Source organism: Cornus florida, unplaced genomic scaffold (assembly GCF_030987335.1).
Source record: "Cornus florida cultivar Cherokee Brave unplaced genomic scaffold, ASM3098733v1 CherokeeBrave_3.0.0_Hap2_Chr02, whole genome shotgun sequence".
Taxonomy (NCBI): domain Eukaryota; kingdom Viridiplantae; phylum Streptophyta; class Magnoliopsida; order Cornales; family Cornaceae; genus Cornus; species Cornus florida.
This window is the reverse complement of record NW_026775572.1, coordinates 32504489-32531747: the sequence shown is the minus strand read 5'-3', so window position 1 is coordinate 32531747 and position 27259 is coordinate 32504489. Positions and strand designations below refer to the sequence as shown.

At 36.0% G+C, this 27259-nt stretch overlaps 3 protein-coding genes across 4 annotated transcripts; all 3 read left to right on the top strand.

The window, feature by feature from the left end:
* The first annotated feature begins 903 nt into the window (after nt 1-903).
* Nucleotides 904-2262, top strand: LOC132295997 (3-ketoacyl-CoA synthase 7-like). Its single transcript, XM_059794255.1, has one exon. The coding sequence runs from the start codon at nt 904-906 to the stop codon at nt 2260-2262; it is 1359 nt and encodes a 452-aa protein (XP_059650238.1).
* A 13291-nt stretch (nt 2263-15553) lies between these two features.
* LOC132294582 (uncharacterized) lies at nt 15554-18924 on the top strand. Of its 2 annotated transcripts, none has more exons than XM_059792492.1 (2): nt 15554-15762; nt 18449-18924. In XM_059792492.1, exon 2 carries the CDS (start codon nt 18451-18453, stop codon nt 18793-18795), a length of 345 nt encoding a protein of 114 aa, XP_059648475.1. In that variant the 5' UTR covers nt 15554-15762; nt 18449-18450; the 3' UTR covers nt 18796-18924. The 2 variants fall into 2 exon arrangements, with proteins under 2 accessions (XP_059648475.1, XP_059648476.1); XM_059792493.1 differs by having other exon boundaries at nt 18446-18924.
* A 1654-nt stretch (nt 18925-20578) lies between these two features.
* LOC132294581 (dormancy-associated protein homolog 3-like) lies at nt 20579-23857 on the top strand. The gene is made up of 3 exons (XM_059792491.1): nt 20579-20772; nt 20973-21128; nt 23501-23857. Exons 1-3 carry the CDS (start codon nt 20658-20660, stop codon nt 23602-23604), a joined length of 375 nt encoding a protein of 124 aa, XP_059648474.1. The 5' UTR covers nt 20579-20657; the 3' UTR covers nt 23605-23857.
* Nucleotides 23858-27259: the final 3402 nt, after the last annotated feature.

Sequence of the window (27259 nt, the reverse complement as noted above, 5' to 3'; positions counted from 1 at the left end):
TTTATGTTATATGCACCCATTTTCTTCATAATTTTCCAAATTAAGGTTTACTACGCTTTCGTTATAAAGTTGGTTCTTAAAGTATGGAAAGGAAAAAAAGAACAAATTTCAATTTCATACACATGATAGAAATTATCTTTTTCCCCTTTTCAACAATTGAAAGTCTCGATTCATTTAAATTTTGGCCGATGTGGTCCAAACCATAATGGATGTTGTTAGAGTAAGTTTTACTAAAAACCATTTTATATTTTGGTCAAGCTTAATTTGAAGTACTTTAATGGCTAGTTAGTTGTGGTGGAATGAATTAGAATGGAATGAGAATGGAGGTGGGAATGGAATGGTCATTCCTTTTGTTTGAAAGTGGAATGATTTTGATAGAATGATTATTCTCTGAGAATAGTCGGAAATGATGATTCCAACTTTAAAATTAATACCAAATATGAGAATGGAATAAAAATCAATCCATTTCGCTTTCTTTTATTCCATTCCACCGCACCAAATTAGTCATAAAAGTTTTTAACATAACTACTTGCTACTATTTAATTGAATTCTATCTAATTTTTACTGTAACTAGGTTCAGTTGATAGTTTATGATTTGATTAATTAATTTTGTATTATCTATAACAATGTCCCTTCGCTTTACAATGTGGATTACTTATTAAATTTTCTTCAATTTCTATTAATATAATTCAAGTCGTTTGTAAGACCCCTAGTTAATTCTGGTGAATGTGTTGTGTGCAATTTCACACACGGGGTTGGAGTTCAATTTGTCTTGCATGAACCTTTTAACCCTCCGTCAGTTGGGCTTAAACAGAGAAACACACTTCTTCACTGCACAAAACCAGTTAATAACCATGTATATATTACTATACACTCGCAAATTGAATTTTGGGGACACAAAATATGGAGTGCTTAATGTTTGATCAATGTACTCTTTCTGAGGTCTCCATCTCATTTACCCAATTCAAGTTTCTTGCAGCCATTACTCTCATTCTATCCGTAATCTACTTTTCGTACAATTCAAAGTGTGTGTATCTCCTCGACTTCATCTGCTTCCGTGCACCTGACACTCATCGAGTCCCCATCTCCTCCTTCATAGAGCACTCAGAAATTATGAATGAAAATCGAGAGAGAATTGAATTTCAAAGAAAAGTCATGTTAAAATCCGGCATTGGAAATGAAACCTGTTTACCATTACAGATCCATCAACTCCCAGCTGATCAGTCCTCTAGTTCTATCCTGAATGAAGTCGAAACAGTACTTTTTTCAGTAGTCCAAGAGCTGCTCACCAAGCACAACATAACCCCGAAAAGCATTGATATCCTCATCACAAACTGCAGCCTAATCTGTCCCACTCCCTCTTTGGCTGCAATGATCATCAATAAGTTCGGATTCAGAAGCAATGTCATGAGCTTCAATCTATCCGGGATGGGATGCAGCGCGGGAATTTTGTCAATTAGCTTGGCTCGGGACCTCCTCAAAGTCCACAAGAATTCAGTAGCTTTGGTCCTTAGCATGGAGGCCATATGCTCAAATTTTTACCAAGGAAAGGTCAAGTCTATGCTCCTAGCCAACTGCTTGTTCAGAATGGGAGGGTCTGCAGTGTTACTCTCCAACAGAAAATGTGACAAAAAGATTGCTAAATACGAACTCCAGCACGTGGTCCGGACTCATCTAGGGTCCAAAACTGGTTCCTACAAGTGCATAATACAGGAATCGGATGAGGAGGGGTATACCGGGGTGTCCCTATCCCGGACAATCCTGCAGGTAGCAGGGGAAGGCCTGAAGACAAACATGGCATCACTAGGCTCATTGGTGCTGCCCTATTCGGAGCAAATTGGATACGGGTTGTCAGTGGCGTGGAAGAAAATTTGGGCCCCTTCAAAGAAAAGGGGTCCTCGTATACCGGATTTCAAGAAGGCCTTTGCGCATTTCTGCATACATGCTGGAGGGAAAGCAGTGATTGACACCATCAAGGAGAAACTGAAGTTGACAGATAGAGATATGGAGCCCTCAAAAATGACATTGTATAGGTTTGGGAACACATCATCTTCATCAATTTGGTACTCACTATGCTATCTTGAGGCAAAGGGGAGGGTGAGGAAGGGGGATAAAGTTTGGCAGCTGGCATTTGGGAGTGGGTTTAAGTGTAACAGTGCTGTTTGGAAATGCATTTCAAAGCTCAAACCGGACGATTCGAATGCGTGGTCGGACAGGATCCATAGATACCCAGTGCAGGTGCCAGAGGTGACTGATCATTGACGCATAATGAGTAATCTTTTTGGAGTCTGAAAGATGACAGAATCAGAATACTAATGCATGTATGTATGGAAAGAAAAAGAAAAATAGAGTTAGAAATAGAATAAATGGCCGCTAGAGTGCAAGTTTGACACATTCTTGTCCACTTTGATCATCAAAACAGAGGATTGAAATGTCAGGAAGTCTAAAATTTCTCCCTTTTTGGCTTCTTAGTACCTTAACTTCAGTGTCTTGATGGTTTTGCTTCTACCTACCTACTTGTTTCTTCTAATCCACTTTGGATATGGGACAATGGTTTACTCGCTGGATTTTGGAGCTTAGCAAATCTAAGGTCCGGGTTTCAAGTTTTGCTGGGTGTTCTTTGTGATAGCTTTCGCTGCCCCTGCAGTGACTTATCCGATCCAGATGAGGAGGCGCTTCCGGGTCCTCAGGAATTAGTTGAGTTGTTGAGGGTCGTACCTTCTCGAATACTTGAAATTAACTTAAAAAAAAAAAAAAAAAAAACATCATTATATACACTTAGCTTACAATATGCTACAACCCTTGGGATTTTTCAACGTTTATTAATTCGACTTACCCTAAACTTGTCCGCGATGGTTGAAAAGTGACTTTGAACATAAAAAGTCACTTAAGGGCAAAATTATAACTTAGGGATGGTCAAAAAGTGACTTTGAATGTAAAAAGTTACTTAAGGGCAAAATTATAATTTTATAAAATTTGATCAATAAATCTCAAGAGGTCAAAGTAATAAAAGTTCAACCGAATATCCGCATATAATTTGTCTAAATCCTAAAAGAGGTCATTGTAATTTAAATAAAAAATAAAAATAAATAGTTTTGGAGTGCTGTGCTAAAACAGATTAATTCCATTAGGAATATGATCGTGCAATCCTACACAATCTTAGATCTTTACCCGTAGTGCATGACCCATTAAAACTCATCGTGCATGACCCATTAAACCCTCTACTCAGAACCTACATAACTCTGCAAAATTAGTTCCACAGCACACTTGATTTATGGAATATTTTGTTCAACATAAGCCTCTAATTACAGGAACTAACTATAAGTAAGTGTCTCACCTCTACATTTTTTTGGACATAACTACTCTGCAGCTTAAAACCTAACAAATAGAAATGGCTTATCCTTCCATGTTCTTCCTCTTTGCTCTTCTGTTAATTGCTACCACAACCCTACTAGCTCACGGCCAAATCAGCGTTGGTGACACTGCCGTGACACAAATCAACGTACTCGGCCGCTTGTTTTGCTCCGCCATTAGAAATCTCTCCCCTCCAAGTCCCTCCCTCGATGTGACAGATGTTGACCCCACTTATTGAATTTCTAAGAAATTTGTAGTACTCTAAAGCATGGTTAGCAATAGCGGTCACGGTTGCGGCTGCAGTGTAATGGACTCAGATAAAATCAATGTAAATTGATTGATATGGGTTGATATGGATCGCATATTGGACTGGAAAAAAATTTGCTTATTGAACAATACAATGAACCATGCTAAAGACCCATACATGTAATGTTTGAAGGTTTATAAAATAAGAAGTGAATGATAGTTACTTATCTAGCTGTGTGCGGTTTGTAACTATGTTCAAAATGAACTTTGTGTAGTTGCTTTTTAATTTCAACAACTTGAGGGTTAATCCCCACATTATCCTTGATAGAGCACTTCATGATTTCTCTAACTTCTCAACCTTTTATTTTCAGGATAGCTTGTTGGATTTCCATGTTCCAGTCTCCCACCCTCAGTCTTCACGTTGGATTCCTCCTCTTCCTTCATCCATCAAATTGAATTTTGATGCCTCTTTTGACGCTTCCACTAACAGAGCAAGTGGTCGATTTATTCTTAGAAATCACGAAGGCCATCTTCTTCGATCTTTTGGCCTTGTGTTTCAGAATGTCCCTTCTACAATCGTTGTCGAAGCCCTCTCTGTAATGTTTTTGACTTTATATATATATATATATATATATAAAGTCAAAAACATTATATATGTTAAAGTTGAATAAAATTTTATTCACCTGTGGGGCCCACATGAATTATAAGCCAATATAATGACTTATCTCTTCCTCTCTGCGTATCACTCTCTCTCTCTCTCGTCCAGTAGCTTTCTTTTCTTTTCTTTTCTTTTCTTTTTTGTTCTTCAAAGCTTCAAGGCTTAATTTCTCTCTCATCTCTTATCGGATTAAGGTGTCGTTTGATGCAAAACAAAGCCCACGACGAGCTCTACGCATCCATACGAACAATTCCAGATTTGGTGCCTTCCTTAGGGTTCGAAATTCAAGACCCATTTTAAGGGTTTTGTGCAAATTTGAGGTAGGGACACCTTAATCCACTATCTTCTTGTTCTATTGTGAGTTATACTTCTTTATTGTGCCAAGCATGCTTAATTAGAAGTTAATTGTATCAATGATTATTTTAAATGTTGTCTAAAGAAATTCATGTGAATAAATGTGAGTTGTTTTATGTGTAAAGCATGCTTAAATGTATTTTGTTGTATCTTAATGTGTTAATAATTACTTGGGAGATGTTGAACATGTTGATTGTTTAATTTTATGGTGTAGAATTTTAAATGCCATGACATTGAATGTATGGAACATATATACATACACATACCATTGGGTTTGCATGAAATGGGGGAAATTGTTCTTGAAATAAATATGGGGAATTTCAAGGAAGTGTTTTTAATGAAATAGTTTTATGTAAAACCCAGTCGCTGCGCGGTTACCAACGGGCCGAAGGTTAATATAGCATAGAGGGGACTAGGGAGTCGCCCTAACGTGGTTGAGCTAGCTGAGCCCCATAATGACGCCGCGGGATTACCAAGGGTTAGGGACACTAGCCAATCCTCCTCTCGTGTCGCGGCGGGGCTACCAAAGGGCGGGCTGTATTAACAGTTTAGAAACGATGTTTTGGATTATGAAAATGGGAAGCGACACTAGCATGCATTGCATCTCATTGCATTACATTGGATATACTTGAGATTAAATCGTTATGCTGTATTATTTCCCGACATTGTATGATCCCCATTTCCCATTGGCCTATACTTTGTTTGGATTCACAAGGACACAAGATGTGTGTCTTAAGTGTCACCTACTGAGCTTTATGCTCACCCTACTATTTATATTATTTTTTTTCAGGTCTTGGAAATGAACCGGTGAACGACAATCCACCTCAAGTTTGAAAGTTGTTAGAAGGTTGTTTGCTATTTTGTATTTTGACCATTCTATGTATATTCATAGTTGTGGAAATGTAACTAAGTTAGTATTCATGGCCTTGTAACTTAAGAACGAACTTATATTTTGTTTGATGTAAACGAAACTAATGGAATTATGGTATATATTTCCATGCAATTGTATCATGTAACGTTGTAAGACAGGGACTTTAAATCTTAACCATGTATTTTGGGACTGTAATTATGATAATTTAGATTAATTGGTGTGTGGATGTTCCACCATGAGAGGAACTATGTTGAGGTATAATGAACGGATGAATGGGATGCTAGAGTATATTATGTGTTTTATGTATTGGGACAGATTCTTAAAGGACCATTTTTAGGGGAGGTTATGCCGAAATTTTTTTAAAATTTTGGCATCAGCTTGGGTCGTTACAAATTTGGTATCAAAGCACATGGTTCGAAAACCATTAGGACGACGGGTAGAGGCCTACATAGGATTGCGTGGGATGTTGATTTCATTGTGTATTGACTATTTGCTACTTGCTTATTACTTGAACAAGCATGCTTAACTGCTTATGTGCTTACGTGCTTAAATGTCTACGGTAAAATGTTTCTTGAATGGCTTTGCATGCTAGGTGTCATTACGACATCATTTCACGTTGAGTCGTCTATAGTGGACTTTAGTGTAATGTCATTAAACTGTTTTCTCGTTTTGTAGCACGATGTCACGGCGTGAGGAACAAAGGGAAGTTGGCTCCAGGCCGACTAGGGGTGATGTTGGTGAGAGCTCCAGCTCCAATCCGGAGGAGCTAAATGATAAGGACACACTTCTTAGGGACTTGATTCCCCTGAGAGTTGTCCCCACAAGGAGGGATAATGTTGAAGCACCCGTAAAAGTGGGTGAAGGTTCTGTGGCACTGGAGTTGAATCGTTTATTGCAAAATATCGTGAAGGCAATGATTGCTGCTCAGTCGCAGTCGGCACCACAACCTATATTTCAAGTTGAAGAGACGCCAGCTCAGAAGCGTCTCAAGATTATTAAGGGGTTTTCTCAGCTGATACCGGTTATGTTTGAGGGAGGTGCGGATCCAATGATAACAGATAACTACATGGAGCAAGTTGAAACTCAATTGATTTCAATGGATGTGACGGAGGATCATTTGAAGATCATCCTAGCTATTTATAAGTTTGCTAATGATGCCAAATTATGGTGGAAGTCGGTTACGAGCCGGTATAAGGTGGAGGAGATGAGTTGGGATAAGTTCAAGGAATTGTTTTATGAAAAGTACTTTCCGCTTTCCAAAAGATGGGAGTTACAAGACCAGTTTCATAACCTTATTCAAGGGAGCATGTCAGTGGCGGAATATGACAACAAGTTCACTTCACTTTCTCGTTTTGCTCCAGAAATGGTGAGAGATGAAGTTAACAAGACTCGGAAGTTTGTTTCTGGTTATTAATGATCGGATGAGGACGTTGATCACGGCACAGTTCATTAAGGTTTATTCTAAAGCAGTGGAAAGGGCTTTGATGCTGGAGGCTAATAATAAAGAGAATGATGCAAGAAGAGAGCAGTTGAAGTAAAAGAGGGGTACAGGGCCATCTTCAGAGGGATCTTCTTGGAAGAGGAACAAGAGTGGTTCATTTTAGTTTCAAGGGCAGCAATCTGCACGATCTGCTCCTACCACTCCGTTGCCAGCTGGGTCTAATAGGAGTGCAGTTATTTGCTTTCAGTGCCAGCAGCCTGGACATTACAAGTTCAATTGTCCCATGAGATTGACTTCAGTTTCTTCAGCTCTGAAGGCTTGTTATGGGTGTGGCCAGCAGGGCCATTTGATTCGGGACTGTCCGAGTCAGGGAGCAAGCACCACTAGTGGCAGAGGGTCACGGCAGAGGCCATCACAGTCGGCTACGGTTCAATCAGGTTTCAGACCACTGCCACCACCACAGCCTGCCTTGTCTTCTCAGGGTTCACGACTAGTTAAGAGGGATACTCCTACTGTGTCGGCACAACAGTCTAGTGTTCAGATTAGTAGTTTATAGGCACAGGCACCGCATGGGCATGTCTTTGCCCTTTTATCAACTGATGCATCTCCTAGATCTTCAGTTCTCCGAGGTATATTTCCAGTGTTTGGTTCTTGGGCCCGTGTTTTGTTTGATTCTGGTGCATCTCATTCTTTCATTTCATCATCATTTGCACTTGCATAGGGGTTAGAGGTTAGTTTTATGGATCGGGCATTGTGTGTTGATACGCCAGTTGGAGTTTCAGTGTCTTTGAGCCGAGTCGTAAGGGACTGTTCCATTGTGATAGCCGGGCGGATTTTTGTGTTTGACCTTATCCTCCTGGAGATGACTAACTTTGATGTCATTCTCGGGATGGATTGGTTAGCTTCCTTTCATGCCACGATCGACTGTTATAGAGGAAAGGTTACAGTTTGTACTCCCGAGGGAGACTGTTTCTTTTTCGTGGGAGATCGGAGTGATTCCCACATTTCATCGTTTTATGGAATTCGTGGACGGAGTCGTGGTGATTACTTTTTGGCTAGCCTTACAGCCGAAGAAGATGATGTTGTGGAAGAAGATTATCCTGCAGTTGTTCGTGATTTTCTAGATGTGTTTCCGGAGGATTTGACAGAGTTGCCTCCATACCAAGAAGTGGAGTTCTCTATTGAGTTAATGTCAGGTACCGCGCCGATTTCTATGGTACCGTATCATATGACACCAGTTGAATTGGAGGAATTAAAAAGACAGCTTGATGATTTGAGGATAAAGGGTTTCATCCGACCGAGTGTGTCACCATGGGGTACACCGGTCTTATTTGCTAAGAAGAAAGATGGTTCTTTGAGGTTGTGCATTGATTACCGGAAGTTAAATCGTGCCACCATCAAGAATAAGTATCCTTTGCCAATGATAGATGATTTATTTGATCAGTTGAGGGGAGCCAGTTGTTTCTCAAAGATTGACTTGAGGTCTGGCTATTCTCAATTACGGGTTAGGAATGAGGATATCCCGAAGACAGCATTCCGTACACGGTATGGACACTATGAGTTCCTTGTTATGCCTTTTGGCTTGACTAATGCGCCAGTAGCATTCATGGACTTAATGAACCGCGTCTTTCACGATTACTTGGACCAGTTTGTGGTAATTTTCGTGGATGACATTCTTGTGTATTCACGGACTCGGGAGGAGCACGAGGTCCATTTAAGTATTGTTTTACAGATTTTGCGGGAGCATCGATTGTATGCCAAATATGAGAAATGTGAGTTTTGGCTACAGGAGGTGAAGTTTTTGGGACATGTTGTTTCAGAAGGTGGAGTGTTAGTGGATCCATCAAAGGTTGAAGCAATTTTGAATTGGGAACAACCTAAGAATGTTTTTGAGATTCGGAGTTTTCTTGGTTTAGCGGGTTACTACCGAAGATTTGTGAAGGATTTTTCTCACTTGGCAGCGCCTATGACCCGTTTGACCCGGAAGGGGATTAAGTTTGCATGGAATGAAGCCTGTGAGTCATCCTTTCAGGAATTGAAAACAAGGTTGACTACGGCTCCAGTGTTGGTGATACCTGAGCGTGGCTTGGGTTATGTGATCTATTGTGATGCTTCACGTAATGGTTTAAGGTGTGTGTTGATGCAGGATGGTAGAGTAGTGGCTTATAGGTCTCGGCAGTTGAAAACTCACGAGTACAACTACCCTACTCATGATCTGGAGTTGGCAGCAGTTATGTTTGCTTTGAAGTGTTGGAGACACTACTTGTATGGTGAGAGATTTGAGGTATACTCGGATCATAAAAGTCTCAAGTACCTTTTCTCCCAAAGGGACTTGAACAACAGGCAGAGACGATGGCTTGAGTACTTGGAAGATTACAATTTTGACTTGCAGTATCATTCGGGCAAGGCAAATGTGGTAACAGATGCCTTAAGCCGGAAATCTCGTGGGACTCTGGCCTGTTTGGCTATTCGAAAGTGGAAGATGCTTAAGGATTTGGTAAAGATGGGATTGTATTGTTTTGATGATGATATTGACAGCGAGTTGGCATTCTTGTTTAGTCTTGTGGCTCAGCCTACTCTTGTTGTACGAGTGATTAAGTCACAGAGACAGGACCCGGATTTAGATGCCATTCATGCTTTGATCTCTAGTGGTGAGACAGTGAAAGATTAGGCCTTGCATGCAGATAGGGGTCTACGGTTTAAGGGTTTGTTGGTAGTTTCCATAGGTTGTCATGAAGACGTCTTACGGGAGTTTCACACTTCCTGCTTTGCAGTTTATCCAGGTGGTACCAAGATGTATCACAATTTGAGACGTCAGTATTGGTGGAACGGGATAAAGAAAGATGTTGCACAGTTTGTGGCTAAATGCCTTACCTGTCAGCAAGTGAAGGCCGAGCATCAGAGACCAGCCGGTTTATTGCATCCATTGCCTGTAGCGCAGTGGAAATGGGAACATATTACTATGGATTTTGTGATAGGTCTTCCAAGGTCACGAAGGGGCAATGAGGCCGTATGGGTCATCATTGACAGATTGACCAAGACGGCTCACTTTTTGCCTATTAAGGCAACAGATGATGTAGAGAAGCTTGGTGTTCTTTATGTGAAGGAAATTGTAAGGTTATATGAAGTTCCTGTAACCATTGTGTTAGATAGGGATACTAAGTTCACTTCGAAGTTCTGGGAAGGACTTTAAGCAGCGTTTGGCTCAGCGTTGCATCTGAGTACGGCATTCCATCCACAGACTGACGGTCAATTGGAGCGTACTATCCAGATTTTGGAGTATATGCTTCGGGCATGTGTGCTTGATTTGGGTGGTAGTTGGAAGGATCACCTTCCACTTATTGAGTTTGCCTACAACAACAATTATTAAGTGAGTATTCAAATGGCTCCATTTGAGGCGTTGTATGGTAGACCTTGTAGGTCTCCTATTTATTGGACTGAGGTAGGCGAGACAGCCGCCTTAGGACCCGACATTGTACTCGAGACTACCGAGAAAATTAAGCTGATAAGACGAAGGTTACTTACAGCTCAGAGCCAACAGAAGAGCTATGCGGATAAGCGGAGACGGGCGTTATCCTTTGAGGTAGGAGACCATGTTTTTCTGCGAGTTTCTCCACGGAAAGGATTGATGAGATTTGGGAAAAGTGGCAAGTTGTCGCCACGATTCATCCCTTTAAGATTTTGGACCGTGTAGGAGAGGTTGCCTACAGACTTGCTTTGCCACCACAATTGGACAAGGTCCACTATGTTTTCCATGTATCTATGTTACGGAAGTACGAGCCAGATCCATCTCACATTTTGAGTTGGGTTGATGTAGACATTGATGAGGATGTTTCCTACGAGGAAGGACCAGTTCAGATTCTTGACACACAACAGAAGGTGTTGAGGAACAAGACGATACCAATGGTGAAAGTCCTTTGGAGACACCACGGAGTCGAGGAGGCTACTTGTGAGCTTGAACAGGAGGTTCGCTCCAAGGATCCAGAGTTGTTTTCTCTCTCAGGTATGGCTTGATTTCGGGGGCGAAATCTTTTTTAAAGTTGGGGAGAATGTAATATTTTTGACTTTATATATATATATATATATATATATATATATATATATATATATATATATGTTAAAGTTAAATAAAATTTTATTCACTTGTGGGGCCCACATGAATTATAAGCCAATATAATGACTTATCTCTTCCTCTCTGCGTATCACTCTCTTTCTCTCGTCCAGTAGCTTTCTTTTCTTTTCTTTTCTTTTGTTCTTCAAAGCTTCAAGGCTTAATTTCTCTCTCATCTCTTATCGGATTAAGGTGCCGTTTGAGGCAAAACGAAGCCCACAACGAGCTCTACGCATCCATACGAACAATTCCAGATTTAGTGCCCTCCTTGGGGTTTGAAATTCAAGACCCATTTTAAGGGTTTTGTGCAAATTTGAGGTAGGTACACCTTAATCCACTACCTTCTTGTTCCATTGTGAGTTATACTCCTTTGTTTTGCCAAGCATGCTTAATTAGAAGTTAATTGTATCAATGATTATTTTAAATGTTGTCTAGAGAAATTCATGTGAATGAATGTGAGTTGTTTTATGTGTAAAGCATGCTTAAATGTATTTTGTTGTATCTTAATGTGTTAATAATTACTTGGGAGATGTTGAACATGTTGAATGTTTAATTTTATGGTGTAGAATTTTAAATGCCATGATATTGAATGTATGGAACATATATACATGCACATACCATTGGGTTTGCATGAAATGGGGGAAATTTTTCTTGAAATAAATATGGGGAATTTCAGGGAAGTGTTTTTGATGAAATGGTTTTGTGTGAAACTCGGTCACTGCGGGGTTACCAACAGGCCGGAGGTTAATATAGCCTAGAGGGGACTAGGGAGTCGCCCTAGTGTGGTTGAGCTAGCTGGGCCCATAATGACGCCGCGGGGTTACCAAGGGTCAGGGACACTAGCCAATCCTCCTCTCGTGTCGCGGCGGGGTTACCAAATGGCGGGCTGTATTAACAGTTTAGAAACGATGTTTTGGATTATGAAAATGGGGAGCGACACTAGCATGCATTGCATCTCATTGCATTGCATTGGATATACTTGAGATTAAATCGTTATGCTATATTATTTCCCGACATTGTATGATCCCCATTTCCCATTAGCCTATGCTTTGTTTGGATTCACAAGGATACAAGATGTGTGTCTTAAGTGTCACCTGCTGAGCTATATGCTCACCCTACTATTTATATTATTTTTTTTCAGGTTTTGGAAATGAACCAGTAGACGACAATCCACCTCAAGTTTGAAAGTTGTTAGAAGGTTGTTTGCTATTTTGTATTTTGACCATTCTATGTATATTCATAGTTGTGAAAATGTAACTAAGTTAGTATTCATGACCTTGTAACTTAAGAACGAACTTATCTTTTGTTTGATGTAAATGAAACTAATGGAATTATGGTATATATTTCCATGCAATTGTATCATGTAACGTTGTAAGGCATGGACTTTAAATCTTAACTATGTATTTTGGGACTGTAATTATGATAATTTAGATTAATTGGTGTGTGGATGTTCCACCATGAGAGGAACTATGTTGAGGTATAATGAACAGATGAATGGGATGTTGGAGTATATTATGTGTTTTGTATATTGGGACAGGTTGTTGAAGGACCATTTTTAGGAGAGATTAACCGAATTTTTTTTAAAATTTTTGCATCAGCTTGGGTCGTTACACTCTCTTTGCGAGTTGCAGTCCAATCTTGCATCGATTTGGGACTCCCTAATGTTCTCATTGAAGGAGATTGCCAACCCATTATGCATCTTCAATTTTATTGATGAAGCTATCTCAAACATCATTTTGGATGTGCAACATCTGATTCAGATAGGCGATGACCTATCCCTCCACTGGATCCCGAGATTCGGTAACCAAGCAACGCACGAATTCTGTAGATTTGCTCTTAACTCTGTTCTTTCTTCTTCTGTCACTGATATGGGGCCTCTTCTACCCTCGCGTGTGAGGGACGCCTTTTTCTGTGACTATTCTTTTGTTTATTAGGCATAAACAAAAGATTGAAGAGGCATAAAGAATAATACTCGGTACTGGTTTGGGCTTTAAGCATTAGTAGTCTAGGGCTTGTATAGACTACACATGTCTGCTCATTTTGTAAAGCCTTTGGTTTGATTGTATGGGCTTACCCATTGTTTTGGGCTTTGGTTTGCTTGAAAATTTCTTCATACAGGGTACTATTTTATACAAATTTAATTTCCAAAAAAAAATGTTAAGAAGTCTTAACTTTCTCCCTTTTCAGTACTTTTAATTTCACTGTCTGACCTTTCTCTCTCTCTCTGAAAAGTAAAAATAAAAAACAAAACAAAACAAAATGTACCATCATGATAGTTTGTTTTAGCTTGGGTGTGTGTTTAAGTATTTAGTTTCTTTATAGCATATGTGTGCATCTTTATATATTTCACTCAATGAAAATTATGAGTTAATGGAGTAAAAAATGCTCTTATGGGAGTTTGCAAGTATATATGTGTTTCGTTCAATAAAAAAAAAAAAAAAAAAATATGAGCTAATGGATAGAAAATGTTTTGATAGAAATATGGTTTCTTCATATTATGTGTATGCTTGTATTTTCAGTAAAAAAAATATGAGTCAATAGAGTAAAAAATGACTTGATATGAACATATTTTCTTCATATTATATATATAACTGTATATATAGATATTTGTTACTTTTCTAAACTACGTCGTTAAACATGATAGTAGCTGCTGCTCCTTTACCAATTTAGGGAGTAGGGTGAAGGTGGGTTTACATGTGACGGAGGCAAAATGGTTTATGATTGAATCTGATAAGCATTCTTATGTATAATTTGTTAAATCTAAGTCCATGGTCTCCACAAGTATATATCAAGGTCAAATTAACGAAATTTAGACACCAAAAATACATTATTTAGTTTTGAAACTTCCCAAACTTTTAGCTTGGCCGTACTTTCAGTCTTAATTTTTATAATTTCATATGCATTTTGATGTTGATCTCCTTTTAAAATGTGTGTGTCATTATGTATTTCGTTTAATGAAAAATATGACACAATAGAGTAAAAAATGTTCTGATAGGAGCATAGTTAATTTCTCAATATTACGTGTGAGTTTGTGTGTATTTATGTGTTTTGTTCAGTGAAAAATATGAGTTAATGAAATACAAAATACTCTTATAGGAACATAATTTCTTCATATTGTATGTATGTTTGTGTTTTTCGCAAAAAATATGAGTCGATAAAGTAGAAAATGCTCTGATTGGAACAGAGTTTGTTCATATTATGTATGAGTTAGCGTGTGTTTATTTGTTTCGTTCAGTGAAAAATATGAGTCAATGGAGTAGAAAATGTTGTGATAGGAACAATATTTTTTCATATTGTGTGTGTGTTTTCAGTGAAAAATATGAGTTAATGAAGTAAAAAACACTTTGATAAAAACACGGTTTCTCGGTATCATATTTTCTTTAAAAAATTCTCTACTAAAGCCAAGGAGAATGCTCCTGCAATTTGGGATATGAAAATGTTTTTGGAAAAAAAAAATGGTTAAGATAGCTTGATTGTACCTGCTGTTCCTTTACAGAGCTAGGCAAAATGGTTTATGATTGAATCTCAGAGGCATTCTTATAATTTGTTAAATCCAAGTCCATCGTCTCCACAAGGATGTATCGAGATCAAATTAATCAAATGAACAAAATTTAGACACCAAAAAGACAAGCCATATTAGTCATCTTTTTCTATATTTTTTTGGAAAAATTACTACCAACCTATTTTTAAATTCTAAAAAAAAAAATTCTTTAGGACTAATAATCCTACTTTAGAGATTTTTTTTCCCATTTAAATAATACTCTTACTATATTAAATAGTATAAAATTATATTCAAACTTTCATGTATATCCTTACAAAATTAGACATTTAATTGAATAAAAATTTAATTAAGTGAAATTTTAAATATATACACTTAATTAAATTTTTATAGAATAATTAATTTTTTAATACTAAAATTTTATATTTTACATGAGTTTTTGAATTGAATTTTAATCAAATTAATTATCATTTAAACTCATATTGTAATATTATTAAGTAATTAAAATTTAAATGATATATATATATATATATATATACGAAATTCATTGGCTTAGACAACTCAACTTGAAATGAGTCTTGTCCCGTGGGAGTGGAAGTTCGAAAATAAAATTAAATATTAATTCCGAAATAAATTTATAATTACAAAATTTTACAAAGATGTAATGATTTAGGACTTAAATAAATAAAAAAATTAAAAAAAAATCTAAAAGGTATTGACTTATTTGTCCAAATAAACAAAATATGACCTTTTTTTATTTTTTATTTTTTATTTTATTACAAGTCATCTCTCATGCAATATTTAATTTTGAAAAAAATATTTTCAATAATCATTCCAAGGTTAAAATTGGATTTATCTGTCGGTCTCATTTCTTATTGCTTAAATAAAGTGTTTTTTTTTTGGAAAAATGCTTAAATAAAGTTACTATGCAAATTACGTAGTGTTCTCCTCTTGTTTAGATTAAGGAGTACAAAATTACTCTTTTATACTTTAAATTATTAAAAATATCAAAATATGTCTAAAACCCTTCACCTCATTTCAGACGCTTGGCTCACTCTTTCTCTCTCTTCGCAGCCGTCCAGCGAACGACGACCCATCTCACTCCATCTCTCTCATCGCTCCCACAGAAGAAGACGATGCTCATGGTACAAGTCGCGTGACTACCGATCGAACCCATCTCACTCTCTCTGATTGCGATTACAGATTGCTATCCATTTTTTCGTTCCAGGTAGGTCTCTCTCTCACCGTCTCTCTCTAACACCCACCTTGAAACTTTCCGATTGCTACTATTTTTATTCACATAATCAGATAATAGCTCTCTCTGATTGCTTCTATGGTTATATTTTGGCCTTTATTTACTGAAAATTGCTAATTTAATAGTTTAAAGAACTGTTTTCGTCCCAGATATGCATCAAGTTTGTTTACAGGGATTGAATTGGATTATCCCATGGATCATTATGCTATGTTGTTCCTTTTTTTTTTTTTTTTTGGATGAAGTTTAATTTGCTTTATTTTGTTGTCGGGCTTTGATTTAAGTTCTAACTAGGCTTCTGCTAATTCTTGGTTATCTGTTTGCTAAACAATTTGAGTATCACTTAAAAAAATAATTGCCACTTGAAATGGGTAAAATTTTTAAGGGGATGCTGGTCACTGAAAATCTCTACATATATATATAATGCTCTACAATTACCACTTGAATTTAGCACTTAAAATTTAGGTCTTGTAATTTTTATGTTTTTCAAACAACACCTTAATTCTCTGTATGCCTTGTACTTCGGCTGGGATTAGCTTTGGTTAGCTTGGTAGTTTTTGTTGGGTTAGTTTTGCCTCCTTTCTAGCACCTGGAAATTTTACTTACATCAATATATAATTTTAGCTTACTGAAAAATTTAAAGAAATGGGGCGGTTTGGGAATTTAAACAAGGGTGGGGATAGGGAATGGGAGCGGAAGGTCCTACGGTTTTAGGGATGGGTATCACTTCTCCTCCAGGTTCTCTCTCAATGAATAATAGAAAGATAGATGAAGTTTTAGGGTTTTAGATAATACATGAACTCGAAATGGAACTTGTAAATTTCAAAACACGATCATAGAGCGGCTATTATTTAGCATTTATTGGGTGGTTATTGCTCTAGAACTTTAAATTGATACTACTTAGTAGTGCATCTTTTCAACTTGAATTTGTAGCTGGGACATATTCATTAAAAGAATTTTTACGTAGTTCTTTTATAGTTGATATAAGTTTTTTTGTTATTGCTATTTTATGATGTTGGTTCAAATAAGAATATGGTCATGTATGTATAAATCAATTATATTCCGTATCCTATTCACATGCTTACAAACAACATTCTGATGACCAGTTCGTGTTTACTGTTTTGTCTGAGTTGAGCACGCATATACCTGGATAGCATCTAGCTATTGTTTGCCCAATAGTTGAAACGTTACCCTGGTTTGTTTGGTTTTTCCGATTTGCGACTGAATAATGCCTGCTTGCTTTTACCCACCTGAACAAGATTAAAAAAATTTATTAGATGATGTACTTGACTGTTGGTCCATTTTCATTGAAAAAAAATGGTGTAAAAAACACACATACTACTGTGACTTGCACAAGTGAGAGTAGACGCCTTGGCTTTGCTCAATCAGAAAGTCAACCTAATCGGAGTAGTCGTTGAGACCACTATTCCAAAGAAGTCCAAAGGAACTGGTAACCCCTATAGTACTAATAACAACATGATTTTATTCTGCTCACTCTCTTCTATCGTATTTCTATTTGAGACACTGTATAAGTGGTCCTTTAGAGAGAAACTGATTCTTTCTCCTGTTTTTGCTTGGAATGCTTTTTACTCTCTTTTTCCTGTTTTTCCCTCCCCTTTTTTTTTTTTTTTTTTCAGTAACAAATCTCTTGGAAGATGTAATGACCAACTTTTACAGAAAATGGTATTCTGGGTAATGTAGTAAAGACTAGAGGAAAAAATGGAGAACCATGTTAGAGGGTAATTATTTTTAATGAAGCTTTATTGTCTCTGTGGCATTTTTATTTTTGTAATGTGAATTTATTAGTTAAATATATTGGTAATATAATCTCAATTAAATACTAATTATGTGTACCATTTACATGTCATCATACTACTTCAGGCAATGCCTTACTTGAAACAATAATAGAAAGGGTATGGGAATAATTCATGTTAGGATGCTTCTAATTCAGATATTACTGTTTGCTGAATGGTTGAATTGTTACCCTGGTTTGTTTAGTTTGGTCTTCCCGATTTGCAACTAATTAATGCCTGGTTGCTTTTACCCACCTAAATAAGATTTTTTTTTAAAATTAAAAAAAAAAGATTAGATGGTGTACTTGACTGTTGGTCCATTTTCATTGAAAAAATGGAGTAAAAAACATACTTACTGTGACTTGCACAAGTGAGGCATTAAGTCAGTGAAACTAACACAATATTGATGTATTGCATCTTAATTTTGGATAAAATAGACGGCAAGATGGCCTCTGGTTTGTGGTAATATCAGATTTTTGTATGACTGAGATTTTAAAATTTAGTGTCTTTGTTTTCACCATAGTCTAAAGACATTATATGATTCTATGATTCGTCCTCAAATTAACAGTATCAAGCTCATTCATCATGGTGCTCAGATGAGCTCTGATCAATAGCTACCCATCCAAATTTAGAATTTCACCTTCGTATTTATGGATTATGGAATCCTGGTCCTTAAGTGAGCGAGTTAAGTCATCTACTGGAGATTAAACTTTGGTCACCCTATTCTTCCAACATATATTATTCCTCTGTGTGTTTTGTTTTGATTTTACATCGTTAATTCCATTTGCAACATGTTCTTAGTATAATATTTTTTAAGGGTGTGATTTGAGCTCATAGTAATGTCATTTGACATTTGATTTGCGAAGCAGAAATGGTCATTCCTCCGCCAGTCAGGCCAGAAAGAATTACAAAGTTCCTTAAACCATATATCTTGAGGATGCACTTTTCAAACAAGTTTGTGAGTGCCCAAGTGATCCACTCACCAACTGCTACAGTGGCCATTTCTGCAAGCTCACAGGAGAAGGCCCTGAGGCCCAGCATGAAAACTACTCGCGACGTTGCTGCAGCAGCGAAGATAGGGAAGATATTGGGGGAGCGCCTGCTGGTTAAAGACATCCCTGCTGTCGCAGTTTTCTTGAAGAAAGATCAGAAGTATCATGGTAAGGTGAAAGCTGTGATTGATTCTTTGAGGGAAGCAGGCGTCAAACTCATTTGAGACCAATAATGAACTCATGTTGGATTTGCTTATCAAACTGTTTTCACTAGCACTGTTATCATCTCCTGAGGTATTTTTCTTCCATTGGAAGAATGAGTGGTAGATTTCACGTTTTTGTTTTTTTATGCTCTTTGATTGTGTTCTCATGTTGTTCAACAAAAATATAAGGGCCGTCTAGTGCATGAGAGGCTCCTGCCATTGCGGGATTTGGGGATGATAAGATGTACGCAATCTTACCTCCGCAAGTGGAGGGACTGTTTCCTTACCTCACATCCCTTATGCACAGGCGACCACCTAAGAGATTTGAACTCCTAAAGTAGTTTAGATGCCCCCTTTTTGTTTTTTTTCATGTGATAATTAGGAAATTCTGTATCTAGATTTTAAGTACTTTCTTGTCCGGCTTGTCGTATATGCCCTCACTTGTCTCTGTAAACAACATTATCATGACCCAAAAAGGAGTACTATATAATAAGTCTTATAAAACCGAAAATAAGAAAGCGTATCTATATCTAAAGTTGAATTCACATCAGCACACAACAGTAGCTCGAGTCACTTTTCAAAGCCCGTAGAGCCCAATAAGACGTACTTGCTGGGCCAATTGAAAGCCCAATGAGTGGAAAATAAGCCCAAAGGTCAGACGGCTGTTTTCTGAAAATTGGTTTTAAAAATGTTTATTTTTTAAAAAATTGTCTTTTATAATTTTTTTCAAAATTATTTTATGAGTTTTTGAAAATTATTCTTATTTATTGACAAACCAAATGGATCATTACTTTTCTAAAATTAGGATCTAGACCAATTATTTAAATCTTGCAAGGGTTAAGTTATAATTTTTCTATAAAAAATAATTTTTAAAATAAAATCACCTGTAGTTACAACTATTTTCGTCTTTACCTATTTGAAAGGATAAATTTTAATATGTTATATTTATAATACTGAAAAAGAGTAATCGCTGATATAACATAGCTTATACCATGAAGTTCACAACTTCACATGATATTATTATTATTATTGTTATTATATATTTTCTTATTTTATTCAATGATTCAATCACTTAAAAATAGGACCAAATAATAATACATCACAAAAAAAAAAAAAAAAAATTCCAAGAAATGCAGCGTAATGTTATTGTTATTGTTGTTCTTCTTATTCTTATTATTATTATTATTATTATTATTATTATTATCATTTTTTCTTTCTCACGGTAAAAGATGAGTTAAATTTCTTCAAGATCATTATGTAAGTTATTTTTATCAAAAAATAATAATAATTAATTATAATATTACGATTTGTCACAATTGATGATATGCACTTTTAACTAGATATTTGGAGATTGTAAAAAAAAAAAATATATATATATATATATTTAGAGAGAGAGAGAGAGAGAGAGAAAATAATAATAATAATAATAATAAAATAAACTCCAATAAATACATATGTTTGTCCAAAAAGTCGTCGATTCAATCCACCAAAAACGAACGCCAGTCTCTCTCAATCTGGATAAAATAATGATTAAAAAAAATCTGAAAAAATGAAAAAGATCTGAACCGTCGAATTTAATATTGCCCTATCACGTGACAGTCCCTCTCATAACCTTGCACGTGGCACTCTAACAAAAGATCGAGTCCTTGTCACGTCGATCTTATCTTTGCGTGTTTCTCGATCTAGTGACCACGTCATCTCCAGTCTACAGATCCAATCCAACGGCTCCAAATCCCTTCATTCTCCAAGACTTGTTCGACGTTTAACGCTGAAACCGCCATTAAATATCTCTCCGCCTCCACCGAATCACACTCCCTCCATTGTGGGTGTTGCTCTGGTATCGCACTATATAGTAGCGTAAGCCGTTTTCGCTAACATACGCCATGAGCTTACTCGACCAGATGTGGGACGACACCGTTGCCGGACCTCGGCCGGAAAACGGCCTCGGCAAGCTCCGTAAACACTCCACCTTTAGCTTCCGATCCAGCTCCGGCAAGGGTACTTCGCTAAGCCCCTCGCTATCGTACGCCTGTTGGCGCTAACATAAGCAAATGAAATGAAATGAATGAACTAAAAATAAATGAAATTAATTGAATTCTGATAATCAGACTAATCGGATCAGATCCATTTGTGTTTTGTTATATATTGAGTGAAGTATCGTTAACTTTTTGACCGTTTGATTGATTTTGTTCAAGCAGAATCATACAGTGGAAATAGATCGTACGGCGATGATGCGTCGGAGAATGGGATGAGAGTGACACGGAGTATCATGATAGTAAAGCCTCAGGGGAATCAGAATGGTTCGCCGCCGGTTTCTCCTGCCGGCTCGACCCCTCCGGTATCTCCTTTTGCTGGTAAGCTTGATTATCTTTTTTTTTTCCAATGTCGAAAATGCCCTTGTAGTGGATTGATGAAATGGCCAACCTCTACCTCCATCCGAGAAAAGTTGAGGGTTTAGGGGCTCTAGAAGCATCCATGAGTGTACCAAGTGTAGTGAGGGTAATTTTGTCATGCAAATTAGATGTCAATTTCTCGATGGATAAATGCAACCTAATTAAAGTGTTAGGTGGATGTAGAAAATGACATGCATTATGTAGTGTGTGTGTGTGTATATATATAGAGTATTATACAGAAATTATCTCTGGCTGTCAGCAAAAAGAAAAATTTAAACAAGGACTAATTCCATAAAACTTCTGTTATTTTTAAATTTTGATCATAAAATTCCTTACACCTTAAAAAGTGATCAAATTGTTACAATATTCATTGATCCGTTAACCAGGCCGGAAAATGACAAATTTAATCTTACTATTTAATATTAAATTTAAAATTAATAATTATTATTTTTAAATTATAAAAATAATTTAGAAAAAGGAGTGTGTTTGAGAGTGGGGGAGGGGTGAAAAAGATAATTAAGGGGTATTTTTGTAATTAAAAAATATATTTTTAGTTTTAAATTTAATATTAAATAGTAAAGTTAAATTTGGCATTAATTTTTAAAATGTATGGATTTTCTGAAATATATTGAGTGGTTTATGATCAGAATTTGAATGTAATAAAGTTTTATGGAATTAGTCCTTAAAATAATGATAAGTAGTCTAAACATCTTTTTTTTTTTTTTTTCTTTTTTTTATATGTGAGTGGGGAGGACCATCAATATAGTCATTAAAAATAATAATATTATACTTAAATAATTTTAGTGGAATGTGTCTTACATAATGATAAGAGTCAAAAATTTGTCGGTAGCAAGTATGATAATTATTGAATATGATTGTTATGTTTTTATTTTTTATTTTTGGCAATTACTGTTTTTACACTTAAATCGCATCTACTGATGTGAGCAAGATAGGCCACTGACTCCTAGAAGTACAAAAGGACTGTTATATCCTTGTTAACGCACTGTGCATGGCTGAAGCTAAAATTCTCCCTGCCCAAGTTTTGCTTTTGGGTTAAAAGTGCTTCTATGGTGTCTTTCATGCCAGGAAAATGATTTGTCTTCCGAGTTCCGACAATGACCCCACTTTGATGCAACTAGGGACTGCTGGATGCAGTCCTTTACTTTTGGAGGACCTATCATTCCTCTTCATGCAACCGTGTTTCTTCATGCAAGTATTAGAAGGTGTTTATAGCCAATGTTTCTGTTTAAAGTAGGAATATTTTTTTTGCATTAGGTTGTTTTAATTGAAAGGATGTGGTGAAGGAAAAAAATGAAAAATAAATAAAAATTGAGGGGATATGGTGCAGAGCCGCCCTAGCTCCATACTATGTATTTATAAAATTATTTTATACACTGTGATGTTGAGGTCGGGGATTTTGAAATGAGAAACAGCCTTTCCGAATACATCATATAATCCTTTTTAGATGGTTGCAATCGTGTCTCAATTAAGACTCAGGTTAACACCCCCTGTTTTTTGGGATGGCATATGATACTACTTAAGCTAATAGCTCGCTGAATTGAAGTATTGTCTCGTAAATGTTTAGTGGTTATTTTTCTTTCCATTGATTAGTTTGATTAGATTTTTGTTTTATAGAGCATTTTCCTTGTGTTATTGTATACTTCCTCTGTCACATGCATATGAATAGCTTTCATCTTTGACGCAACCTTTATTAAAACTAACTATGTAAATTGTTGTAAGCAGTTATAAAACGAAAAAATAAAAAATAATTCGCGTAAATTATATAAGAAAAGTTGTTCTTCACATACCCAGTTGTATTGAGTTCACTATAGGGGCTCATCATGGTAGAGGAAGCTATATATGTTAGATAGCATCTAGTTAAACCAAGTATCAAGTACTCAAGACCCCAGGTTACCTAGCAGCAACATCGACAACAATAACGGTAATTTATAGAATGTTCCTTTATTTCTGTCAATATTAATGCTGCGCATTACTAAAAATAAGTTCTCTATGGAAGTTCTACTATTTGCTATTATAATTCTATGTAGTTTTGACAAAAGCCAATTACGAGTTTGAGATATCCTTCACTGTTTGATGCCGGGATGTAGTTTTATTATGTGCTACTTCATGCGGTATTGTACTAAAAATCACATTTCATGTCCCATTCAGTTACTTAATACCAAAATATGGTTTTATGATTTGATGTTCGTCTCATTTTTTATGTCCTAGATTGCATGCAAGGACTGGAATACATCTCTCTAGAGATGTCTAATAGACTCTAATATAATCATGTTTGATATAGTTAACAAACTCTCCTGATGGATAATGTGTAGGAGGGAAGGAGTCGTACCGGTTTAGGAGGAGGTCTACACAGGACACACACGAGAAGGCAAATGGGGTTGGATCCGGGAACACTCCTCCTCCTTACAATGTTTGAGGCTTGAGAAGATCTATCATCGGACGGCTAGAGATGTTTCTTCCCCGTCGGAACTCCTATCTTTTTTTCTGTCAAGTTTGTGTGTGCAAGTGTGTGGAAGTGCATGGTCGTTGTACACAGTTGTGTACATATGTTATGTCTTTTTGCTTATTGCGGAACCCTAGTCTCAGGCATGTAGAGTTTGTAATGTATCTTGCTCTCTGTATGCGGACTTTTATAAAGTTCTGTGAGCTGTGATAGGTGTTTTTCTCTACTCATCGTATTGGCATGAGCATTATAAGTGTCTTGTATTCCAATAATTGGATAATGTTTGCCAAAGTAACGACCAGGGTTTGTCCAGAGAGTAGGATGATTCGGTTTTTGAGTAATTGTTGGTCCGGTCGGTTGGTGCGAAGAAATTAGTACATGGTCCGGTCACGACATAAAAGTAAATCTTTTTATACAAATATAAAAATTTAAATAAAGTTGATACATTTAAAAACACATTAATTAATCGTAAATTTTTTTTACAAATATAAAAATTTAAATAAAATTGATACATTTAAATACACATTGATTAGTCGGTATCATATAATCTAGATCCAGTAATAATTTTTTTTCTTATATATGTATGTCAGGAAATACATATATTTACCTTTTGGTGGAGTGAAAGTAAATCAAAATGCTATGGGGTGTTGGGTGATATGGACTTGTACTTCTAAAAGTGAACAAGGGGCTAACAAATTGGAGTGGTCCAGGAATGGCCAAATAAGTGGGCCACGTACCATACGACCGGGAAACAGTTAATTAGATGTTGACAAGGTACTATTTGGGTTTTGAAACAGTTTTTTGTAACTTAGAAAATAGAAAATGATTTTTTTTTATAAACAGTTAATTAGATGTTGACAAGGTACTATTTTGGTTTTGAAACAGTTTTTTATAACTTAGAAAATAGAAAATGATTTTTTTTTATAAAAAAAAAATTCTAAAAAATAGAATTTGATTTTCAACAATTAATAAACAATATAATGTTTTCTGAATTTGAATTTTTTAACATATTTTTTGTGGGAAAAGTTTGGTCACAGTACGAATGGGTTTTAGTTTGAATTGAATAATCTATTCACCGAAAGAGGAGGCTGAGTGCTCCACATCTATTGGTAAGTGTTTGCGTTTATCTGAATTAAAAAGAAAAAAAAAAATGCAGTGTACATGATTACATTCCTACTTTATGATATATTTACTCAAGAAAAGAAAAACACTTTCATCTAAATTTACACATACTGGTTTACATTGGTTTAATTGATGTCACAATGGATTATTAGATGTCATATAACAATCATAAGTGTGATGGTGTTGTCCGAGTTATAAAGGAAAACTCCCACTGATCTCTCGCATGAACAAACATTTGAAATCTTTACAATATATTTGTTTTTGTTTATTTTAAAAGCGTTATTTGAGATACAACAGCTCTTTGCACAAACTCCAAACCTTTTATTATTATTATTAAATTCTCTATAAATACTTCCTTCATTGCTCTCAATTCTCATCTTCAAAACCAATATCTTAGTAGCTACAACGTTAAAGTTACAATAAGTTTCTTACTTTCTTTAATATTTTAATTTTAATTGACAATTTATCTAATTTTAATTATTATTAATTTTTTAGAGCTCTCAACAGTAAAAGCACTATATCAAAGCCAAGAAAAGAAACCATTTAAGTTGGAACACTTTTGGAATCTTCTTCAGAATTCCCAAAATTAGTTCCATAGTTGTAACGCAAATAGCAAATCCATATGAATGAGCATGGAGATTGCTCCGAAACGGTTACATAAACAACCGGTTCAGTACCCAATTAATTCATCTATTCCATCAACTTCCGGAGTACCAACAACAAATTCAGTTAACTTTGGCGACAACAATTCACCGATTGTTGATGAAGATTCACATGACATTTCACGACCGATTAGGAACGATCGTAATAAAATTAAAGTTGCGATACAACATAGCTTATTTCTTACAAAATTTCAAGATTTTGCCAGGGCAGCAAAATAAGTTGATGAATAGCTTAGGAATCGAATCTCGTAATTTGAAACTCAAAGCGAAAATCGACTTGGGCTTAGACCAAGAACGTACAAAACAAATGAAAATTGAGGCGCAAAAACAAATGAAAAATATGAGAGTGAGCATAAGCAAATTAAGTGGGAAAGAGAGACATGATGGATAAAAATTCAAATAATGCTTCGATAAGGGTGATAAAAGCATGAATCGAGTCTTAACAAAATGCAATTATATCTCGTTTCAATCAACGGGCGATTATATATAACTTCTATTATCTTCGTTCCAAAAAAAGTGTCGCTTTTGCGATCCGTAACAATTTAATTTGTGAAAGTTACGATTCCCCAAAAGTGACACTTTTTATGGGACGAATGGAGTAATATTTTATTTATATGTGGGGTTTTAATGCATTTTTTTTTTTTTTTTTTTTTGTGAGAAGGTATGTAATGTATATCAAAGGGCCTTTGCCCAATGATATAACCTCCCCATCTTCAAAGAAGAGGGGAGGGGTTCGAGCCTAGCGTGGGCAACAAAGTGTGTGTGTGTTCGCTTTACCATCCAAAACAAAAAAGATATGGAATGTATTATATATATATATATATATATATATAATGAATATTTATTTAAATATTGTCTTCTTTACTAATATAGTAGTTGATAAAAAAGACAAATAAAAAGTAAATTTAAAAATATATATATTATTTAATTTTTTAATAAATAAATTATAAAATAAATAGCGAATTGCACACCAAGAGAAATGACTATTCAAATTGTGCAATGTAGACATCCGTGCGAGGAAAAAAAGGTTTCACGCTACATAAAAACATCAGGTTTAAGGATTATTCGGAGTAGGCAACTTTTATTTATTTATTTTTTGAACTAAGAACTAGAGAGTTCTTTAAATAACTTACCTTGATCTCATATGAGTGTGATCGGAACAACGAGCAACCGACGAAGTTCAAAAGCAACAGAAGAGAGAAATGACAAACAAGGACTTGGTTCAAGTAATATTATCAACCGGTCTTCCACCTATAATGTGAGATTCTAGTCTACTTTTTCACTTTCAAAATGTCTAGTTCATGGAAGTTATTGAACTGCAACACAATACTGTAACCTAAACCTTCAATTCCTCTACCAAGAGAGCTAGGATTAGAAAGGCCCTGTTTGTATTGGCTTTTGAAAAGCCGCTTTTGCTTTCAGAGCCAAAAAGCTGATTTTTTTAGTGTTTGGATGATTTTGTAGAAGAGTTTCGGGCCTGTAGAAGAGAGTTTAAACGAAGCTGGTGTGAACCAGCTTTTGTAGGAAGAGATGCGGGAAGCTCTATTTTGGGGTTTTAATGAACTTTTCATATTACCAAGTGTGCCCCTTGTGATTCAAAGGAAAAAAATAAATTTCCAGTTGTATCCCACAATGACATCGTTCTTCTCCTAACCCTCTCGCAACAAATACGCCTCTCTGGCTCAAATCAGGTTTTTCATCCTCACTGCTTCTTTCTTGGTCTCCTCCAAAAATTAACACTGAAACATCTTATCATTGTATGGGTATGAATATATTTGTAACTATATACATATATTGATGTACATACATATGCACGAATAGAAGTGTACTTTTCAATAAAAATC

Coding starts and splice junctions, on each gene's coding strand:
- LOC132294581 (XM_059792491.1), top strand. CDS start 20,658: ATGAGCTTACTCGACCAGATGTGGGACGACACCGTTGCCGGACCTCGG. Junction 20,773..20,972: donor CCGATCCAGCTCCGGCAAGG/GTACTTCGCTAA, acceptor TTGTTCAAGCAG/AATCATACAGTGGAAATAGA. Junction 21,129..23,500: donor TCCGGTATCTCCTTTTGCTG/GTAAGCTTGATT, acceptor GATAATGTGTAG/GAGGGAAGGAGTCGTACCGG.
- LOC132294582 (XM_059792492.1), top strand. CDS start 18,451: ATGGTCATTCCTCCGCCAGTCAGGCCAGAAAGAATTACAAAGTTCCTT.
- LOC132295997 (XM_059794255.1), top strand. CDS start 904: ATGGAGTGCTTAATGTTTGATCAATGTACTCTTTCTGAGGTCTCCATC.